Raw genomic sequence first — 18,212 nt, forward strand, 5'->3', positions numbered from 1 at the left:
CTATGCACCTTCCTATGTTGTGAACTCAGAGAAGGAGAAGCTATACTATTATCGCAAGGGACTTAACCCGCACATCAAGCTGAAGTTTGGCGGTATTGAGAGTAACACGTTGCGTGCTCTGGTGGATCGCTGCATCCAGATCGAGAAAGACCATGTTGAAGCTGGAGAGGAGTACAGGGAGAGGAAGTGTAAGCCTGAGGAGACCTTCCATGGATGTGATCGCAAGAGGTTTCGCAGAGATGCACCATCCAGAGAACGCTCTCGCCACAACAGGGGTGACAACCCTAGATCGAGTAGGGGTAGTGGAGGCTACACCACCAAATACTCCCGCCCTGCTCAGGATCATTACACCCGGGACCATTATGCTTAGGACCACAATACTCAGGACCGTTTCAACTGTTCCAGCTCTGTGAATGAATGCCCAGCACAGAACCGCTCTGCACTAAGCACTAGAAACTGGAAGGCACCCGCACCAACCCCTATAGGCGGTGCGCCTTTCACCTGCTTCGCTTGTGGCCAACCAGGTCACAAAGCCGCTGAGTGCCCATAGAACTTAGCTGCTCAAAAGTCTCAGTTCAAGGGATCTGCTACTCGTGGACATCTCAACCATCTGGACGCTGAGGAAGCACAGGCTGCCCCTAACATTGTGTACGGTATGTTTTTAGTTAATGGCAATACTACATCAGTTCTATTTGACTCTGGAGCAATTTGTTCTTACATATCATCGAGGTTTGCACGAGAGCATGACCTGCCTGTAACCCCACGTGGAAAGCCTATCATTACCAGTTCCCCTTTAGGAGACATAAAGTGCACCCACATCTGTAAAGGAGTGAGTCTTATCATTGAAGGTCTTGTCTTTAAAGCCGACCTAACCCTATTACCTTCCACAAACCTAGATGTCATCTTAGGAATGGATTGGCTAACCATTCACCAAGGTATCATATCATGTTCATCTAGATACGTCCAAGTGACCCACCCATTAGGCCAAGTTATTAGGTATGAACCTCAGTCCGGAAAGTCCACTTCTATCCTATGTGCCCTTGAAGCCGGTTTAGAATCACAAAAAGAGGAGAAGACAGTTCATGATGTGCCTATGGTCAGAGACTATCTCGATGTATTCCCTAAAGAATTACCGGGTATGCCCCCAGACCATGATGTAGAGTTCATCATTGATCTTTTGCCAGGAACAGGACCCATTGCCAAGAGACCATATCGCATGTCAATGGATGAACTAGCCGAGCTTAAGAAACAGCTTGATGAGCTCATATCAAAGGGATATATCAGACCCAGTGCTTCACCCTAGAGATCCCCTGTTCTATTTGTTAAGAAGAAGGATGGCTCGATGAGAATGTGCATTGATTACCGAAACTTGAACATAGTCACCATCAAGAACAAGTACCCCCTACCAAGGATTGATGATCTGCTTGATCAGCTTCAAGGTGCCAAGTATTTCTCCAAGATTGATCTCAGATCTGGCTATCATCAAATGAAGATTCGAGAGAGTGACATCCTGAAGACAGCTTTCATGACTAGGTATGGGCAGTATGAGTTCACTGTGGTGTCCTTTGGACTCACGAATGCTCCCGCATACTTCATGAACATGATGAATAAGGTTTTCATGGATGAACTAGATAAGTTCGTGGTAGTATTCATTGATGACATCCTTGTTTATTCACCCACTACCGAAGAACATGAACATCATCTAAGAACTGTGCTTGAGAAACTAGCCCAACATTAGCTCTACGCAAAGTTTAGCAAATGCGAGTTTTGGCTATAGAAAGTTACCTTCCTAGGCCATGTACTATCAGCTGAAGGTGTCATAGTTGACCCAGCCAAGATTGAAGCTGTGAAAGAGTGGGATCAACCCCGTAATGTGACTGAAGTCAGAAGTTTCTTGGGATTGGCTGGATATTATCGCCGATTCATTGAGAACTTCTCCAAGATAGCCCGTCCAATGACCAACCTTCTAAAGAAGACTAAGGAGTTTGAATGAATGCCCAAGTGCAAACAAAGCTTCTAGGAATTGAAACAGAAGCTTACCACAACTCCTGTGCTAGCATTGCCTGATATCAGCAAAGAATTCGTGGTCTATTGTGATGCATCCTATCAGGGACTTGATTGTGTATTGATGCAAGATGGAAGAGTGATAGCATATGCGTCTCGATAGTTGAAAGAACACGAGAACCGTTACCCTACTCACAATCTTGAGTTAGCAGCAGTTGTGCATGCTTTGAAGATCTAGAGACACTACTTGATAGGCAACAAGTGTGATATCTATATGGATCACAAGAGCTTGAAGTACTTTTTCACTTAGGAAGACCTAAATATGAGGCAACACCGATGGCTAGAATAGATCAAGGACTATGACCTAGAAATTCACTATCATCTGAGAAAAGCTAATGTAGTCACAGATGCTCTCAGTAGCAAGAGTTACTGTCACACTTTGATCACTAAATCCGTACCACCTGAGCTCAAGGAAGAGATTGAAGATTTCTAGCTTGAGATACTACCGCATGGCTTGTTGAATGAGCTCCGCATACAGTATGATCTCATAGATCGTATCCATCAATCTTAGAAAAGTTGCGAAGAGATCAAATATCTCCGTGGTCTAATGAAACTAGGCTACAAGACGAACCATTAGGAAGATGAACAAGGAACCATATGGTTCAAGAACAGAATCTGTGTTCCATCTGACCCAGCACTACGAGAGGAAATTCTATCAGAAGCTCATGATTCTAAGTACTGTATTCACCCTGGAGGTTCAAAGATGTATCAAGACTTGAAGAAACACTTTTGGTGGAAAGGCATGAAGACGGACATTGCAGGACATGTGGCATGGTGTGACACCTGTAATAGAGTCAAGGCAGAACATCAAAGGCCTATAGGTTTGCTGAAGCCTCTTGACGTTCCCGAGTGGAAATGGGAGAGCATATCCATGGATTTTATAGTTAGATTGCCCCGTTCACAGAAAGGCAATGATTCCATCTGGGTGATTGTTGATCGTTTGACCAAGATTGCTCACTTTGTACCAGTTAAGACCAAAACCGATGCCGAAAAATTAGCAGATCTATATGTTGAGCATATTCTCAGACTGCATGGAGCTCCCTCTAGTATTGTATCTGATCGTGGTCCTCAGTTTGTGTCCCGATTCTGGGAAGCTTTGCACAAGTCTATTGGAACCAAACTTGATTTCAGTACCGCTTATCACCCATAGACTGATGGACAGACTGAACAAGTAAATCAGATCTTAGAAGACATGCTCTGTGCTAGTGTGCTGAATTATGGCTCTGATTGGGAGAAATGCCTACCCTACGTAGAGTTATCTTACAACAACAACTACCAAGCCAATATCAAGATGTCGTCGTTTGAAGCTCTGTATGGCAGACCTTGTAAGACACCTTTGATGTGGTCTCAACCGGAGGAAAGATCATTCTTTGACTCGGCTAAGATTCAAGATGCCAAAGAAGGAGTTGCTCAAGTAAAGGAGAATTTGAGAATTGCTCAAAGTCGATACAAGAGCTATGCTAACAAAAGAAGAGAACTTGAGTTCAATGTGGGAGACTTCGTCTATCTCAAGGTATCCCCGCTACGTGGAACTGTCAGATTCTATGTAAAAGGAAAGCTTGCCCCTAGATTTGTTGGCCCATACAAAATTTGCAAGAGGATTGGAAAACTCGCTTACAAACTTAAGCTACCTGAGGAACTGGCGGGTGTACATCCCGTATTCCATGTCTCACAGCTACGCAAGTGTTTGAGAGTGCCCAATGAAGTAGTTCCAATTGATACACTTGACATTCAAGATACACTTGAGTATAAAGAACATCCTATCAAAATTCTAGGGAGAGACACCAAGGAGAACCGAAGCAAAACTCTTCCTATGTGCAAGATCCAATGGAGCAATCACACTGAGAGAGAAGCAATATGGGAGAAAGAGTCTGACCTCTGGCTACATTATCCTTATCTCTTCGAAGGGTACGTTATGCTGTAATCTCGAGGACAAGATTCTGTTAAGGGGGTAGGACTGTAACAACCAAAAAATCCACACACTAAAAATCACAACTACAAATTTTTTGTTTTAACCCTATGTGATGTTGAGTGACACATGTAGAAGCCAAACCCTAGTTTTGGATTGGATGTGACCCAACTAGGTTAAAATCATGAGCATAGCTTGGTTTTATGCCACATGTGTAATTAAATTACTAAATAAATGAATCATGCATGCATCCTTAATCCCACTTGTGATTTGGATTCTTTTGCCTTATGTGATGTTTAACTAAATAAATCGAACCCTAACCAAATTGGCAACAAATGAAAGAGAAAGGCAAACAAAATAAAAAAGAAATAAAAGAGAAAGGAAAAGGAGGGAGGCAGTAGCTCAGCCTAGCCTGCCTCGACCGGCCGAATTAGCCCAGCCAAGCCTCGCCTGCCCTTTCACGCATGCAGCCACTGACAAACCAGACCCACCCGTTAGCCGTCACGCACCGCACGCCACTGCATCAGGACAAGCTGACAAACTGGACCCCACGTGTCAGCCACCCCAGCAACAAGATCATCTTCCTCCCCACACCAACCTCTTCTGCGACCGGGAGCCAACCATGGAGCAGACGCGGGCCTAGGGTCACGCACATCGCATGACCCTATTCCCCCTTGCGCCGCGCCTACGCTACCGCACGCAAGTCATTGGATGCGCCGCACGCATCACCACCGCCCGATCACCGTTCGCCATTGGAGCCCTTGGAGCTAGGCTATAAAAGCCAACGCCCGTGAGCCCTAACCCTCAGCCCATTCGCCGCCACCGCTGGTGGCACAGCACCACGCCGCGTTAAGCCGAGAGAGAGGGAAGAGGAAGAAGCAAGGAGGAGGAAGGAAGCCGCTGCGGAACCGGACCTCGCCGGAGCCAGGAGCACCGCCCTGATCGGCTGCGGCGATGTAGCTGCTCGGCACGGCACTGCATCGCCTCATCACGGCCTCGCCTCACCACTGCACCACCATCCTACCGCCATGAGCCCTACGGTGAGCCACATCGTTCGCCACTCGCCATATTCACCATGAATGCCACCGCGTCCCCGTGCCTAGGAAACGCAGAGGCAAAGCATTCCCGCTCCTGGATACGCTGCACATGCACCACACGTGCACTAGCCCAAGGCCTGACCTCACTGACCCCTTGCAGCTCGGGAACACCGGCACGACCACACCTAGCCTCTCGGACGCCATGAATGGACCACGTCAGAGCACGAGCTCTTGCTCCAGGCTTAGCCAACTGGTAGCATAGAAGGACCACCACGACCCTCTTATTGAGCCAAACAGAAACGCAAAGCAAAGCGAAGAAAGGGGGTGACACCGAGCCCTCTGCTCGAGAACGCCAGCACCGAGCGCTCTGCTTATGCCATGCATACGCATCGCACGCACGCACGCGCTCACCATGGCCAGAGCACAACCATGGCGAGACCCCCACGTCATCTATGTCATGGTAAAGGCAATGTTGACACCTTGGCTAGCTTCGCCATGACGAGAGACACACCGCGCTCATCTTAGTCGAGGAAGAAGCCCACCGGAGCCCTGCGTTGCCGCACCGCACCTCGTCGGAGCGCCACCACCTCCGCTTTGCCCCACCACCGTGGCCGAAGCCACTAGGAGCACCAGGAGCTCCTTCAACACACCTACCATGGTTGTAGAAGCACCATAGAGCTGACCCGCTCCTCCAACTAGGCTCTCGCTATGACTACAACCCAGTCCATGCACGCCGATGAACCCACGCCGCCGTTCACCACGGCCAGCCAACTGGAGCCGCCCGACCACCACGTTAACTTCACCGGGACACCCGCTATGGCATAGACAAGCTTTTATCCACCTTGGTTGCACACCCGCGCCGCTGGAGGGGCTCGCCGATGAGCTCACCACCGGCGAGAGCACGACGGGGAAGAAGATTGGGATTTTCCCCTCGCTGGCCACACGTCCGTGCACTTGGTGCACGTGAATCAAACACTAGGAAGGAGTAAGGGGACCAAGTCCTTCATAGACCAGCTCTGCGGTCTATGGACCAACGCAGGCGGGTTCACCATGAACCGCGCCTCACCTGTCAGACACCATTTGACCCCGGACCCACCTGTCAGTCGCAGTTTAGCTCGGATGGCGCCATGCTGACGTCATGCCGATGATGAGACCACGCCAACATCAGGGACTTCGGCAATCTCACCAACCACGTCGGCAAAGCTCTCCGACCACCTCGGCCAGCCTTCCGACCACGACGGTGATCTCACCGACCACCTCGGTGACACCTCCAACCACCTAGGCAACCTTTCCGACCACTTCGGCGACCTCTCCGACCACCTCAGCCAGCCTTCCGACCACGACAGTGATCTCACCGACCACCTCGGTGATATCTTCGACCACCGCTGCAACCTTTTCGACCACTTCGGCGACCTCTTCGACCACCACACCAGCTGTATCCCTACATGCCATGTGAACCAGTCACAGTGTGACACATGTCGGCCATGAATTAATCAGCCTTAATTTAATCTTCGGAAATACATAACTAATTCATACGACCTTAGAAAAATACAAGACCCAGACCAAAATTCATCTAAAATCAAGCGCTACGTAATGAACCCATGTTTGAGTGCATTTGGCTCTTTTGAATTTTCATTGCTTCTTTGTGCTATTCTGTAGACGTCGCTAACGCGACTATAATGCGATCATTTGCAGACTCGAAGGAGAACCAGATGGACAAGGACTGAGAGTACCGTGAGGAGTATGGAGATGACTGCACTGAAGTTGCCACATCCCACCCAACCTCGTAGCACCTATTATGCATGGCTAAATAGAACTGCTATTGCTTTACTTTATTGTTATAATCTCACTATGATAGGACTTGCATGGTAGTAAGCTTACTTGATGACCTTTACCTTGACGCAACCTTACCCCTGCTCACCCTGCTGTTAGACTAGTCACACGCTTGCTGCTATATTTCATTACTTATTACATCTACTATGCTTGTACTACATTGATGCGTGGTGGAAACTAGCGTTATCTGGACTATGGGGAGAGTGCTGCATGTGTGACTTGGGTGCGTGGAGGGTGAGGGTCGTGTCGACCAAGTTGAAGTATACAACGAGCCTAGGGCAAGTCTTGCCATGTGGTGCTACCTAGGCACTTAGATATGAAATACCTATGGCGGGTAAATGGTAATTGGAGGTGGCCTTGGGTGTGAACCTCGGAGAGGTGGAGCCCGGGGTAGAGGAGCTATGGTGGCACGATAAATGGAAACCCTGATAAAGACATTCTGGCTTGGTCATCCCTAAGGACTTACTAGTACTCAGACTCACCGGGAATCCTTTACATCCCACTCGCCCTATATGGTGCGAGACAATCGAACTACTTGGTAGACGATGCCACTACTGCTAGGCGAACGTGTGCAAGGAGGTACGAGGCATGCGGTTTCCCCCACACCCTTCCAAGACTTTAGGAGGCCTTGTGGACCCGGCTCTTGACATCCGGAGGGCCCTGGCTCTGTCTATGACTCACAGTATCAGCCATCCCAGACTCGACTTGGGATGTTCCAGGGCTGAGAGGTAGGGTGGCATCGTTCTAGGCTAGCAAGCGACCAGAATTCTGCCTAGGAGATACATGGCTCCGAGGATGGCTAATCTTGTGGTATGTAAAACCTCTGCAGAGTGTTTGGTTGATCAATCGATAATATGCCGACTTGTCGGCTATGGACCTTTCCTGGGTTTTGCTTAAACTAGATAGTGAGATGAGTCCTTCTCTTCTTCCCCCTAGGAGTGAGTGTTCGGTCGTAGCCAGGGGCTACAGGCCTTGAGACAGTGTCGAGAGGGAGTTGGCCTGTCGACTGAGCGATGGTATGAAGGTGGTATGGTGATGGTGTGGAGATGGTGGTATATCGATCTCAGGATCGAAACCTAGCTCTGGAAAAGGGAATGGGGTGGAATGTGTGTGGAAATAGTGTTAAAACTTGACTAACTATTATTATATACTTGATATGCTATTGCATAGGAAATCCCAGCCTTTTTGGTTCCATTTGATTATATCCAACTTGCATCCAATTTCCACAAAGCAATGCTCATAGGGTGGGAGTGGCCAGTAAAAATCATACTGATAAATTTTGGCACACAGGTTCTGCTAAGGATTATAGCTCTGAGGAGTTTGACGGTTGAGGGGTTTGTTCCTACGCTCGAGTTTGGCAATCTTATCTTCAAGCTGTTCTTAATGAATGCTACTTTTGATTCCGTCAATGCGGCGATGTAATAAATTATGTAATTCCGCACTATTAGTACTCTGATATTACATTGTATGGATGTGATATTTGCCTAGAATTTTGGGTAATATGATCTACAATGATCATATTACACTTTGACTCCGTGGATTTCCCTTCGCGGAAATCAGGCCGCTTCACCGTCTAAACTTGGACTCCAAGCCCCTGCTCCTAAGTCCCAGACTTAGTGTGGTGCAAGGACCTCCACCACCCCCGCCTCTAATCAGTCGACCCAGAAAGAGCCAGAACCCACGACAAGAGAGCAACAAGTCTTCCCTGTGCCCATACCCAAGTATGTGCTCGAAATAATAAATCTGTGACTTGCCTCGAGACTTATGCAATGGTCGGTCCTTAACCGACACAGATAGAGAAAAAGTGTAACCAAGCTATGCCCTGTTGGCCATAGGACACAACCTCTTACACCCACCAGCACCCAAACCATATCCCTGCCTGATCACCACTTTTCCTTTCCACTATTTTATCATGAGTGATCATAATTATCACCTATTATAAGTAACAGCAGGTTACTCACGCTACCGCAATTCTGAGCATAGCAGCTACTCGACCTATACTAGTAGGAATCATAGGTAGATATATTTATGCATGTAGTTTCCATAAAATGCCTATAACATAAATGCACATCATATATATTTAGTGATCATTAAAAATACGGGTTATGCACCGGGGCTTGCCTTGGGCAGGCGGTGGGTCAACAAAGTCAGCACCAAAAGGCTTCGGGGCTCCCTCCTGCACGAGGATCTCCTCCTTGTACTCCTCAATGACCTCCTCATAATCCTGTTCGTCCACGGGCATGAACTCTATCAACTCGTGATCTACATGCATGAAATGATGATGCAACACTTAGTAATACGACAACAACAACTCTTAAAATAAAAATACATCTATCAAGCTACTAAGCGAGCTCTATCGACTAAGGTGCAAAGTTACCTACTGTTAACACTAACAAGTATACCGCATGACATATATTATCTTCGCAACTAAAGGTATTCTTACTCTTAATACCGATTTCCTCCATATATGATAAAACAAGGGTACTAGCTATTCTATTTATCAACCTACTCGAGGGCTACAAAAATTACAGTGAGTACATAATAATCTAATGATCTTACTCTAAAAATTTCATGGCTAAAGCTAGCATCAATTTACCACAAAAATTTCTACAAATATTAATCTACATAATACTAAGCTCTCTAATTTGAATTTATGAACCTATCATGATCACATCTAACTGTAAACTAACTACACTAACAGATAGATGGTATTTTTGTGAACCTAACAAACTTTGTTTCACTATTTTTAGACATCTATAAGATTTACTATAATTTATCAAAGTTTTGCTCAAAAATAAATTGAATAAATATTTGTTAAGCCACTGGAAAATGAAAAACCAATTCCTACCCGCGTGCCCCGCGAGCGAGCGGCTCGGCCCACTTCGGCGCAACGCGTGCGCGTGCGACCTAATCGGGCGACGATGGCCCACGACGGGGAGGCTCACGCGCTTTGGCTGTTTTGCGAAAACAGCCCTGACCTAACGGCGAATCACTCCCCTCTCACTTTGGCTGTAGCAACACTGTAGCAAAAAGCCGATTTTCTCTCTCCTCCCCTCCCCTCTCACTGACATCGGCGCTGTTCATCGAAGCCGGAGAAGCCAGTTTTCCTGGCTTTTCCCGGTGTGCTACAGTGTTTTTCTACAGTGAGACAGAAAAGTAGGAGATAGAAAACCGGTTTTTGCTACAGTGTTGCTGCAGTGTTTGTCTGGTAAGCCGGAGCCGCTGCGAGCCGTGCCAAACGGGCCCTGAAAATGATTATTAGGAGGAAGCTGTTCCCTACAGGCATGCTGTCACCCTTGTCATTACAGCCGTAGCCTAGCTGCGCGCGCATGCAGGGGATTTAAATGCGCGGGCTTTGACCACATGCGATCGTAGGCTAGGCTAGGCTGTCACACCAGTCACGTCCGTAGTGCGGTGCCGTGTTCGGCAGGACTAGCAATAATGATCCTGTAGCCGGTGGGAGCACTGCCGCGCCATTCTCTCTAGCCGTGCAAGATCGGTGACGCGGCAAAGTCTACCACATCACCGGTCAGCACCTCGGTTGTCGTCACGTCATCTCTCTTGTCGCGCCATCATACATGGCGTGACACAGGCATTTCGTTGCGGTAGGAAAATAGATAGGGTCAAAAGTGTTAGGTGGTGTTCGCTGGTCTGGACTCGTCCGGCCAGCCGGCTGACCCCCCTCATAAGTTACTGTTCATCAAACCAGCCGAACAGTGTTTTTCTCTCACAATAAATCAACCGGAACAATGTTTTTCAGCCAAGTTTCAGACCAGCGAACGGGGCCTTAGTTTAAAAAAAATAAATAAAGTAGTGTTAAATTTAAAATTAATTTAAAAAAGTATTAAAAATAAAAAAATCCCCCTCCCCACCGCTCGAATCGACCTAACCAAACCGGCACCACACCGCACCAGATGTCCCACAGCGAGTGATATCCCCAAAACTGACCCCTCCAGACGACTTCTTTGCCTACCAAACACACCCGCGCCGCTCGTCCAGCCGTCCTCGGCTTCATCCTGTACCGCCGTGCCAATCTACTCCTCTCCGTCGTTCGGAATCGGAACAAGAGCCCCTCTACCTCGGACAGAGTTAAAGCCGCCACCCGACCCGCCCGTTGTCTCCCTCGCATCAGCACCTCCGCCACCCGCTCCGGCGAGCATTGTCCGCTTGCCGCGCGCCGCCTTCCGCCCACGGGTTAGCTTCCTCCCCCTCTACGTCTGAAATCGATTCCCCGTTGCTGGCCTTGCAGAATCGTTTCTCCGCCGTGGATAGGAACATACAGAGACCCAAACCGTTCTTGATTTCTTCCTCCCCGATCCGTCCAGTTCTCTGACGATTCCCTCGCTTGGCTGAGCGCGAATGCAGATAACAGTTTCCCAAATTTCTTCGGTTCTGACGACGTATTTGCCTCCTTTCTGTCTTGTCCTAGTCTTTGAAACCCGTTTGTTCTCTGCTGTGCATTGCTGCCAGCCTGCCACCAGCCCATCCCACACCACTCGCCCAGTCGCCATCACTCTTTCCGTTACTTGCTTTGCCCAAACTTTCCTCTCCTTTCTTGTGGGCAAAAGGAGAAGAGACATCCTTTTCATCTGTCCACGTACTAGTACTCATTGAAGAAACGGGTGGAGGGCTCTGGTCTCTGACAGACAGCAACTATTGCAGGTGCATTTGATCCGTCCCGGCCGCCTACACTACACGATGTCCAAGTCGGGAGCGCTAGATCTTGCTTCTGGCCTCGGTGGGAAGATCGACAAGGAAGAAGTCAAGTCGGCCGTCGATGAGTATGTTCCTGGATCTGCCCAGTTTCCTTTGCGGTTGCGGGTGGCATGTCTCTGTTCTGTTGGATATTGCAGAGCTCCTGACGATGTTTATAAGAATAATAAAGAGGAGTTAATGTAGTTCATTTACTCCTTAAATAATTGCAATTGCTTTTGTGGTCTTCAGATTTGAATTTGATTTCCAGGTATCCTTTGTGTATTTGTACTTTATAGGTCTAAATTAAAAGAAAGGAATACTTTTTTTTACTTCTGTTGGTAGGATAATCTTTTAGAGGATTTTCTTCCGTTAGGATCTTCATTAGCTGATATTTGTATTTTGTTTCTTTTTCTTACCTCATAGGCTCATATGCTCTTTTACAGCAGCCAATTATTTGTTACTGCGTTTTGTTTTTCACCCAAATGTTTTTGTTACTAGTTAGCGTAACCTTTCAAGCTGTAATATATCCAATAATTCAACTGTCCGGTCCCTTTTTCTTTTAGCTGAGGGCTTTTAAAATCCTGTACTTTGTGTCACAGGTCACTGTCAAGATGTCTATATTAGTTCTTCATGGAGTATGTGCAGATTTGTTTACTATTCTCTTAATTGTTGGGTAGAGAAAAATGTCAGCATCTGATGTATGTCCTCTACTATGTCACTATCTGTATCTGTACTTCTGTAGCCAAGTCTCGTTGTCGCAATGTAATGGGTTGCATTTATATTGTCCATGGTACTGAACTGTATACTGTTTGTCAGAACATTATTGACAGCTTCTGGTCCATTATTAGCTCACAATAGTCCACCATGTGCCAGGTTTTAACCTGTCCTTTCATATAGTACATGCCATTAAGGAGCTACCAAGATATTCATTTTTTCTCCTTTGCATCAAACATACAGTTCAAATGGCTGGAACTAGCATCCTGGTTCAAGGATGTTTATGTTCTTTCCCTTTTCAAGAGACACTCGTCCATTTGTAGAGAGATTGGGAAAACACTGTGATTTACAAGATTGTTGCAGGTTCTCATTATGAGGAGGAATCCTGGACATATACCGCGAATCTGCTAGACAATCTCTTATGTCATTATTCCTTAGTTATCTTTATTTTTACTTTAATATTTATTACAGGTATGAGAAATATCATGGATACTATGGAGGGAAGGAGGAAGCAAGAAAGTCCAACTATACTGATATGGTAATATAACCTTTTGAAGAGAGAATTTTATGCTGTGTGTAAATTTGATGCCCCTTATTCGAGCTGTACTATGAATCTCTAGTTAGCTGCAGTTGGTGCAATCTAAGGTTTCTCAGCTTGCAATTCTACTTGACTAGATTCCCTTGAGAATATATTATTAGAAAAATAGTTAAAAGTCGGGCAGAAGTACATCTTTAGTATAACAGATCAGTGGTGCTGAAACATGTTTTTTGCTGTGCATAGCCTCATGATGAATCTTACCATCATTGGAGTTGAGGCTATTTGCTTCTTGGCATTTTTACATACTTGAGATAAGATATATATCAGAAGCTGACATTTCCCTGATTTTTCAGGTTAATAAATACTATGATCTCGCCACTAGCTTCTACGAGTATGGTTGGGGTGAATCCTTCCACTTTGCTCACAGGTGAGGACTCCCTTGCATAAAGAGTAAATTGCTGGTCTTCATTTGTCAGGACAAAAGAAATGTTTAGTGCCTATTCCAAATAAACTAGAGAGTTAACATAGTGTTATATACTTATACTTATTTATGGCCTTTGGTAATTGAACTATGCTTATTATGTTAGATGGAATGGAGAATCCTTACGCGAAAGCATCAAGCGACATGAGCATTTTCTTGCCCTGCAACTTGGTTTGAAACCAGGAATGAAGGTCAGTTTCCTTGTTAAAATTTAATTTACAATGGTTCTTGTTGCTCTTCACTAACAAGAGGTGTGCCTTTTCATTTATCAACTGTAGGTTTTAGATGTGGGCTGTGGAATAGGTGGTCCGCTGAGAGAAATTGCAAGATTTAGGTTTGATTCTTTGGAGCCAAAGATCTTTAATGCTTGTGAATTGTGATGTCCTCGACTGTAACTTTTTAACATGTGTGGCCAATGTGTTAGGGTTGATTAATCATTTTCACTTACTCCCTCTGATTCGAAATGTAGGTCGTTTTAGCCTTTCAGGATTCTATCTGTTCAATTGTTTTTTTAACTTGGACCATCAATATGTAACACATGGTTACCACATTCATCATGATAAAAATTTTCGTTATATATATATTTTTACTGTTCAAATGGTATATTTTACAAAGTGTCATGTTAGAGGCCGTGTAAATGTCCTAAACAACCTACTCTTGAAATCAGAGGTAGTAAAAGTTAGCACTTATGGTGAATTTGCTTTGGATGGACAGTGCTTTCTCTTGGTCTTTATTTAAGCACTTCCTTCTTTCATTTCAGTATCGATCCCTTTTCTGCTAAAACCCACAGCCAACTGAATCATGCAATGGTTTTCGTGCAGCTCAACGTCAGTTACCGGATTGAATAACAATGAGTACCAGATAACCAGGGGAAAGGTTATTCGAAACCACACAACACCTTTCACTGTTACAGTACTTATCATGTTGCTCATATGCTAACATGACGTTTCAACATTCAGGAGCTCAATCGTTTAGCAGGAATTAGTGGAACCTGTGATTTTGTCAAGGTACAGTTAGCCTATCCACTAGCGCATTTCTTCCTTTCTTTAGCTCTTGCTACTCTTTCAGTTACCTTTGGTGTTAACCAATTATCCTTTGCAGTTGCATTTGTATTGAAAACAATAATGTTATTAGCCTTTTTAGAGCAAATTTTGTTACACAAATAGCTCTATGCATTTGCAATGCTGTATAAATAAGTTGCAAAGTTGATGTTTTTCGATGGAGCTTAGAATATTGTCCACGTTTTGCCATATCATAAATGCAGACTTTGTGAAGATGCCAGTCTTTTTAACATAAGTTTGATGCCTGTAGATGGAGTTCTTTGAATTAATTGTTAAGCTAAAGGGCAACACTTGTGTGTCTGTAATGCAGGCAGACTTCATGAAGATGCCGTTTGATGACAACACTTTCGATGCTGTTTATGCCATTGAGGCGACTTGTCATGCACCTGATCCGGTAAGATTTCAATTTTTTAAATTATCACTTCTTTACTGAGATTTATCAATGATTTTGTTTCCTCTTGTAATGGAAAATTAAACTGCTACTTTTCTTGCAAAGGTTGGTTGCTATAAGGAGATATATCGTGTGTTGAAGCCTGGTCAGTGCTTTGCTGTGTATGAGTGGTGCATTACTGACCACTATGATCCTAACAATGCGACCCACAAAAGGATCAAGGATGAAATCGAGCTTGGCAATGGCCTGCCAGATATCAGAAGCACTCGGCAATGTCTTCAGGCAGTAAAAGACGCTGGGTTTGAGGTAAGATAGATAGCATGCTTTCCTCTGTTTTCTGATCATGTTCTGCTACAGTCCACCTGGGGGTCAATGCACCATTGACAAAGCAATATACACTACTGTTATTTATTTCTGCTTGATATGATGTGGTTTCATGGCTTAGCCGGTCTGTGTAGATGTGTAAGTCTTTTTTCATCATGCAGGTTGTTTGGGATAAGGATCTTGCTGAAGATTCCCCTTTACCTTGGTACTTGCCCTTGGATCCAAGCCGATTTTCCCTGAGTAGCTTCCGTTTGACTTCCGTGGGACGCATGATTACTCACACAATGGTGAGGCCAATAAATAGTTTGTTTATTTTTTTTCAGATACTTCATTTGTTAGTTGTGCTATCAAATTTGTTCCGCACAATTAAATCAGTTGCCATTCTCTATCACAGGATGAGAACCGACAATTAGGGGATAGTAATAAAAGCTTTATGATTTGTCACTGAGTCTGTTTTCAATATTGTTCAGGTCAAGGCCTTGGAATACGTTGGTCTTGCACCACAGGGCAGTGAGAGAGTCTCTAATTTCCTAGAGAAGGCTGCAGAAGGTCTTGTAGAGGGTGGAAAGTAAGTCTGTTTTTTTCTGAGCTAGAAAGAAGGATCACATCACATAACTAAAATTTCAGTAACTCCAGTACTATCCTCTACATCTCCGTTGAATCTTTCCTCGCGTTTGCTTACTGTTGTATAAACAACTACAGGAAGGAGATCTTCACGCCAATGTACTTCTTTCTTGTTCGGAAGCCTCTTTCAGAATGAGCTCTTGGATCAGTTTTCAGGTAGCAGGTGATTTTGTAAGCTCTTCCCAAATCCATGTCTTCCTCGTCCCGTGACCAGTTTCTAAGTTGTAGTGTTGCGGATTTTCAGGGAGAAAGCAAGGAAGCATTTTGAAGAAGCCGAGGGGGAACCTGCAATCAAGAAAATATGTAGTTCTTCAGTGTAGGAAGAAAATCAACGAACAGTGTAGTAACTGTTAAGCTGTGTGTTTGTTCAGCTATTTTTTTGCTTGAGGTTCGGGTCCAGTATTTGTTTGTTGTTTCTAGAGGGTTTGACTGTCCTTTCGTGAACAAACAATGTGAAATCCTTTTCGTCATAAGCTCTCAGTAGCATAAATAAGACAGTTTGTATAAGAGTACTCCATGGATACAGTAAATGTTTCGAGATAAATAAACTGAGGTGTTGATTAGGAGATGCCTACAATCAAGTGCAATTTCTCTGTATTACCACCATTGATTATCTGTCTGAGACCCATTTTGAACAAATTGTCATCCTACGGGAGAGCATACCTTGTCCTTGAACCTGTCCTAGAAATGATGGCGTTATTATCCTTTAACACCCGACAACATCTGGGTTTCTGAGGGATCTGTCCATATGAAAGAGGCGGGGGCAATTCTCTCTCTTTCTAAAAAAAAAGGTCGGCGGGCGGCCCACTCAGAATGAAGGAGGCGGGCGTCGGCAAAATCATCCGGTCCGCCTAGCAGACTGCGGATCCAAGCCCATCGCCGCTCAACCCCCTCGTCTCACCGCCGTGGCCCGTGTGCACTGCGCATAGGCCCGCGCACATTTCCTGTGTGGACCTAAATTCTTTCCTCTACTCCTCCTGATAGCGGGCTAAGCTAAGCTAGTTCTTCCACTTCAAAAAAGAAAAAAAGAAAAAAAAAGCTAAGCTAGTTCTTTACTCTTTTTCTTCATGTTTTCATGCATGCAATGTTTTTTTCTGGTTTATTTTCTGTAACTTTTTCGTTGTCTTCTTGTGACGATACTCTTAAATTATTGGTATTCCTAATTTTAGTTTTTTTAAATATATTATTCTAAAAGAAGTCTATTTTTGGCCACCGAACCATAGGTCGAATCCCATTTTGTCCACCAGACTCCAAAATTAATATCCTTTAGCCACTGAACTATCAAAATTTAGACAATTTTGGTCCTCGACTAGTTTGAACTATGGTCTTGCATATGTATATGTACTTTTTAAAAATAATTAAAATCTGGATAAATCTTTAAAAATTGATAACTAGTTTATTTTAAATCAAAAAGTCTAGCACCAATATATTGTAAAAACACAATCTTTATATGGTTCTCTATTTAGAGTTCTTTGGATCTTACTTATTCTTGTTGCTAGTGTTTTATCATTGTTTATTTAAATTAAATTAACTTTTGCACTTTGCTTTATGTTGATTACATGATGCATGAACCCCCTACCTTATTTGAAACATATTATCTAGTCAACCGATCAAATAAAGTAAATCACTAGCCATGCATGCCTAAATAGAATCCATTATTCAATATGTGGTGGAGCATGGAGTCCACAAAAAGGTTGTCATCACCTTTGAGATCTTCCATGTACTAGGAATGCATTGGATTCTTTTGGTTCATCCTTGGTCTAATATAACACAAAAATAATTTAAATAAATAATGGTTGCTACTACGAGCAATAAAACATTAGCAACAGGGACAAGTATAATATCCAATAACTCAAAACAGAGCACCCGGTAGATAGATTATACTTTTAGAAAGCATTTGGTACTTATTTCACATGTTTATTTAAAATTATGAATTTTTAAGGTTTAATCATAGTTCTATGGTAAAAATCACTTTTGAAACTAGTTGATAGCCAAAGTTGCCCATTTTTAGTTCAATGGTAAAACATATCTAGTTTTGGAGTTTGATGATGGCCAGAACCAGACTCTAGCGATAGTTTAATGGCCAAAAATAGACTTCATCAGATAGATCACCCTCCTTTTTCTAAGGGACATCACTTTGTGTTGGTGGTTACGAATTATTTCATGAAGTGAACCAAAACTGTACCTTTGAAGAACTTGACACGCAAGGAGGTAATTGGATTAGTTACTAATTATATTATTCGTAGGTTTGGCATACCTCAAATTTCAAAAATGAACCAAGGTTTTTCTTTTTTCGAAAGAGGTATGTGAATTTGCTGAGCTATATAAAATTAAACTGCTCAATTCATCCCCATATTACACTCATGCAAATGTGGTTAGGCTGAGTTTATTAATGAGAGCTTAATCAAACATGTGTCAAGAAGAAAATTGAGGATAATCCTAGAAGATGGCATGAAGTTTTGTCTAAGAATTTATGGGCTCACCGTATATCTAGAAATTGTGATACTAGTTACCCCGTTTGAGATGGTGTATGGACATGAA

General features: G+C 44.2%; 1 protein-coding gene across 2 annotated transcripts; it reads left to right on the forward strand.

Moving 5' to 3' along the window:
• Window positions 1-10,809: 10,809 nt before the first annotated feature.
• Window positions 10,810-16,234, forward strand: LOC136545482 (cycloartenol-C-24-methyltransferase 1). Of its 2 annotated transcripts, none has more exons than XM_066537499.1 (14): window positions 10,810-11,037; window positions 11,506-11,624; window positions 12,724-12,790; window positions 13,144-13,217; window positions 13,378-13,462; window positions 13,550-13,605; window positions 14,093-14,147; window positions 14,231-14,278; window positions 14,643-14,726; window positions 14,829-15,029; window positions 15,209-15,334; window positions 15,518-15,615; window positions 15,750-15,834; window positions 15,916-16,234. In XM_066537499.1, the coding sequence occupies exons 2-13, from the start codon at window positions 11,542-11,544 to the stop codon at window positions 15,805-15,807; spliced, it is 1,035 nt and encodes a 344-aa protein (XP_066393596.1). In that variant the 5' UTR covers window positions 10,810-11,037; window positions 11,506-11,541; the 3' UTR covers window positions 15,808-15,834; window positions 15,916-16,234. The 2 variants fall into 2 exon arrangements, with proteins under 2 accessions (XP_066393596.1, XP_066393597.1); XM_066537500.1 differs by having other exon boundaries at window positions 15,750-15,827.
• Window positions 16,235-18,212: the final 1,978 nt, after the last annotated feature.

This window comes from Miscanthus floridulus, chromosome 3 (assembly GCF_019320115.1).
Source record: "Miscanthus floridulus cultivar M001 chromosome 3, ASM1932011v1, whole genome shotgun sequence".
Taxonomy (NCBI): Eukaryota; Viridiplantae; Streptophyta; class Magnoliopsida; order Poales; family Poaceae; genus Miscanthus; species Miscanthus floridulus.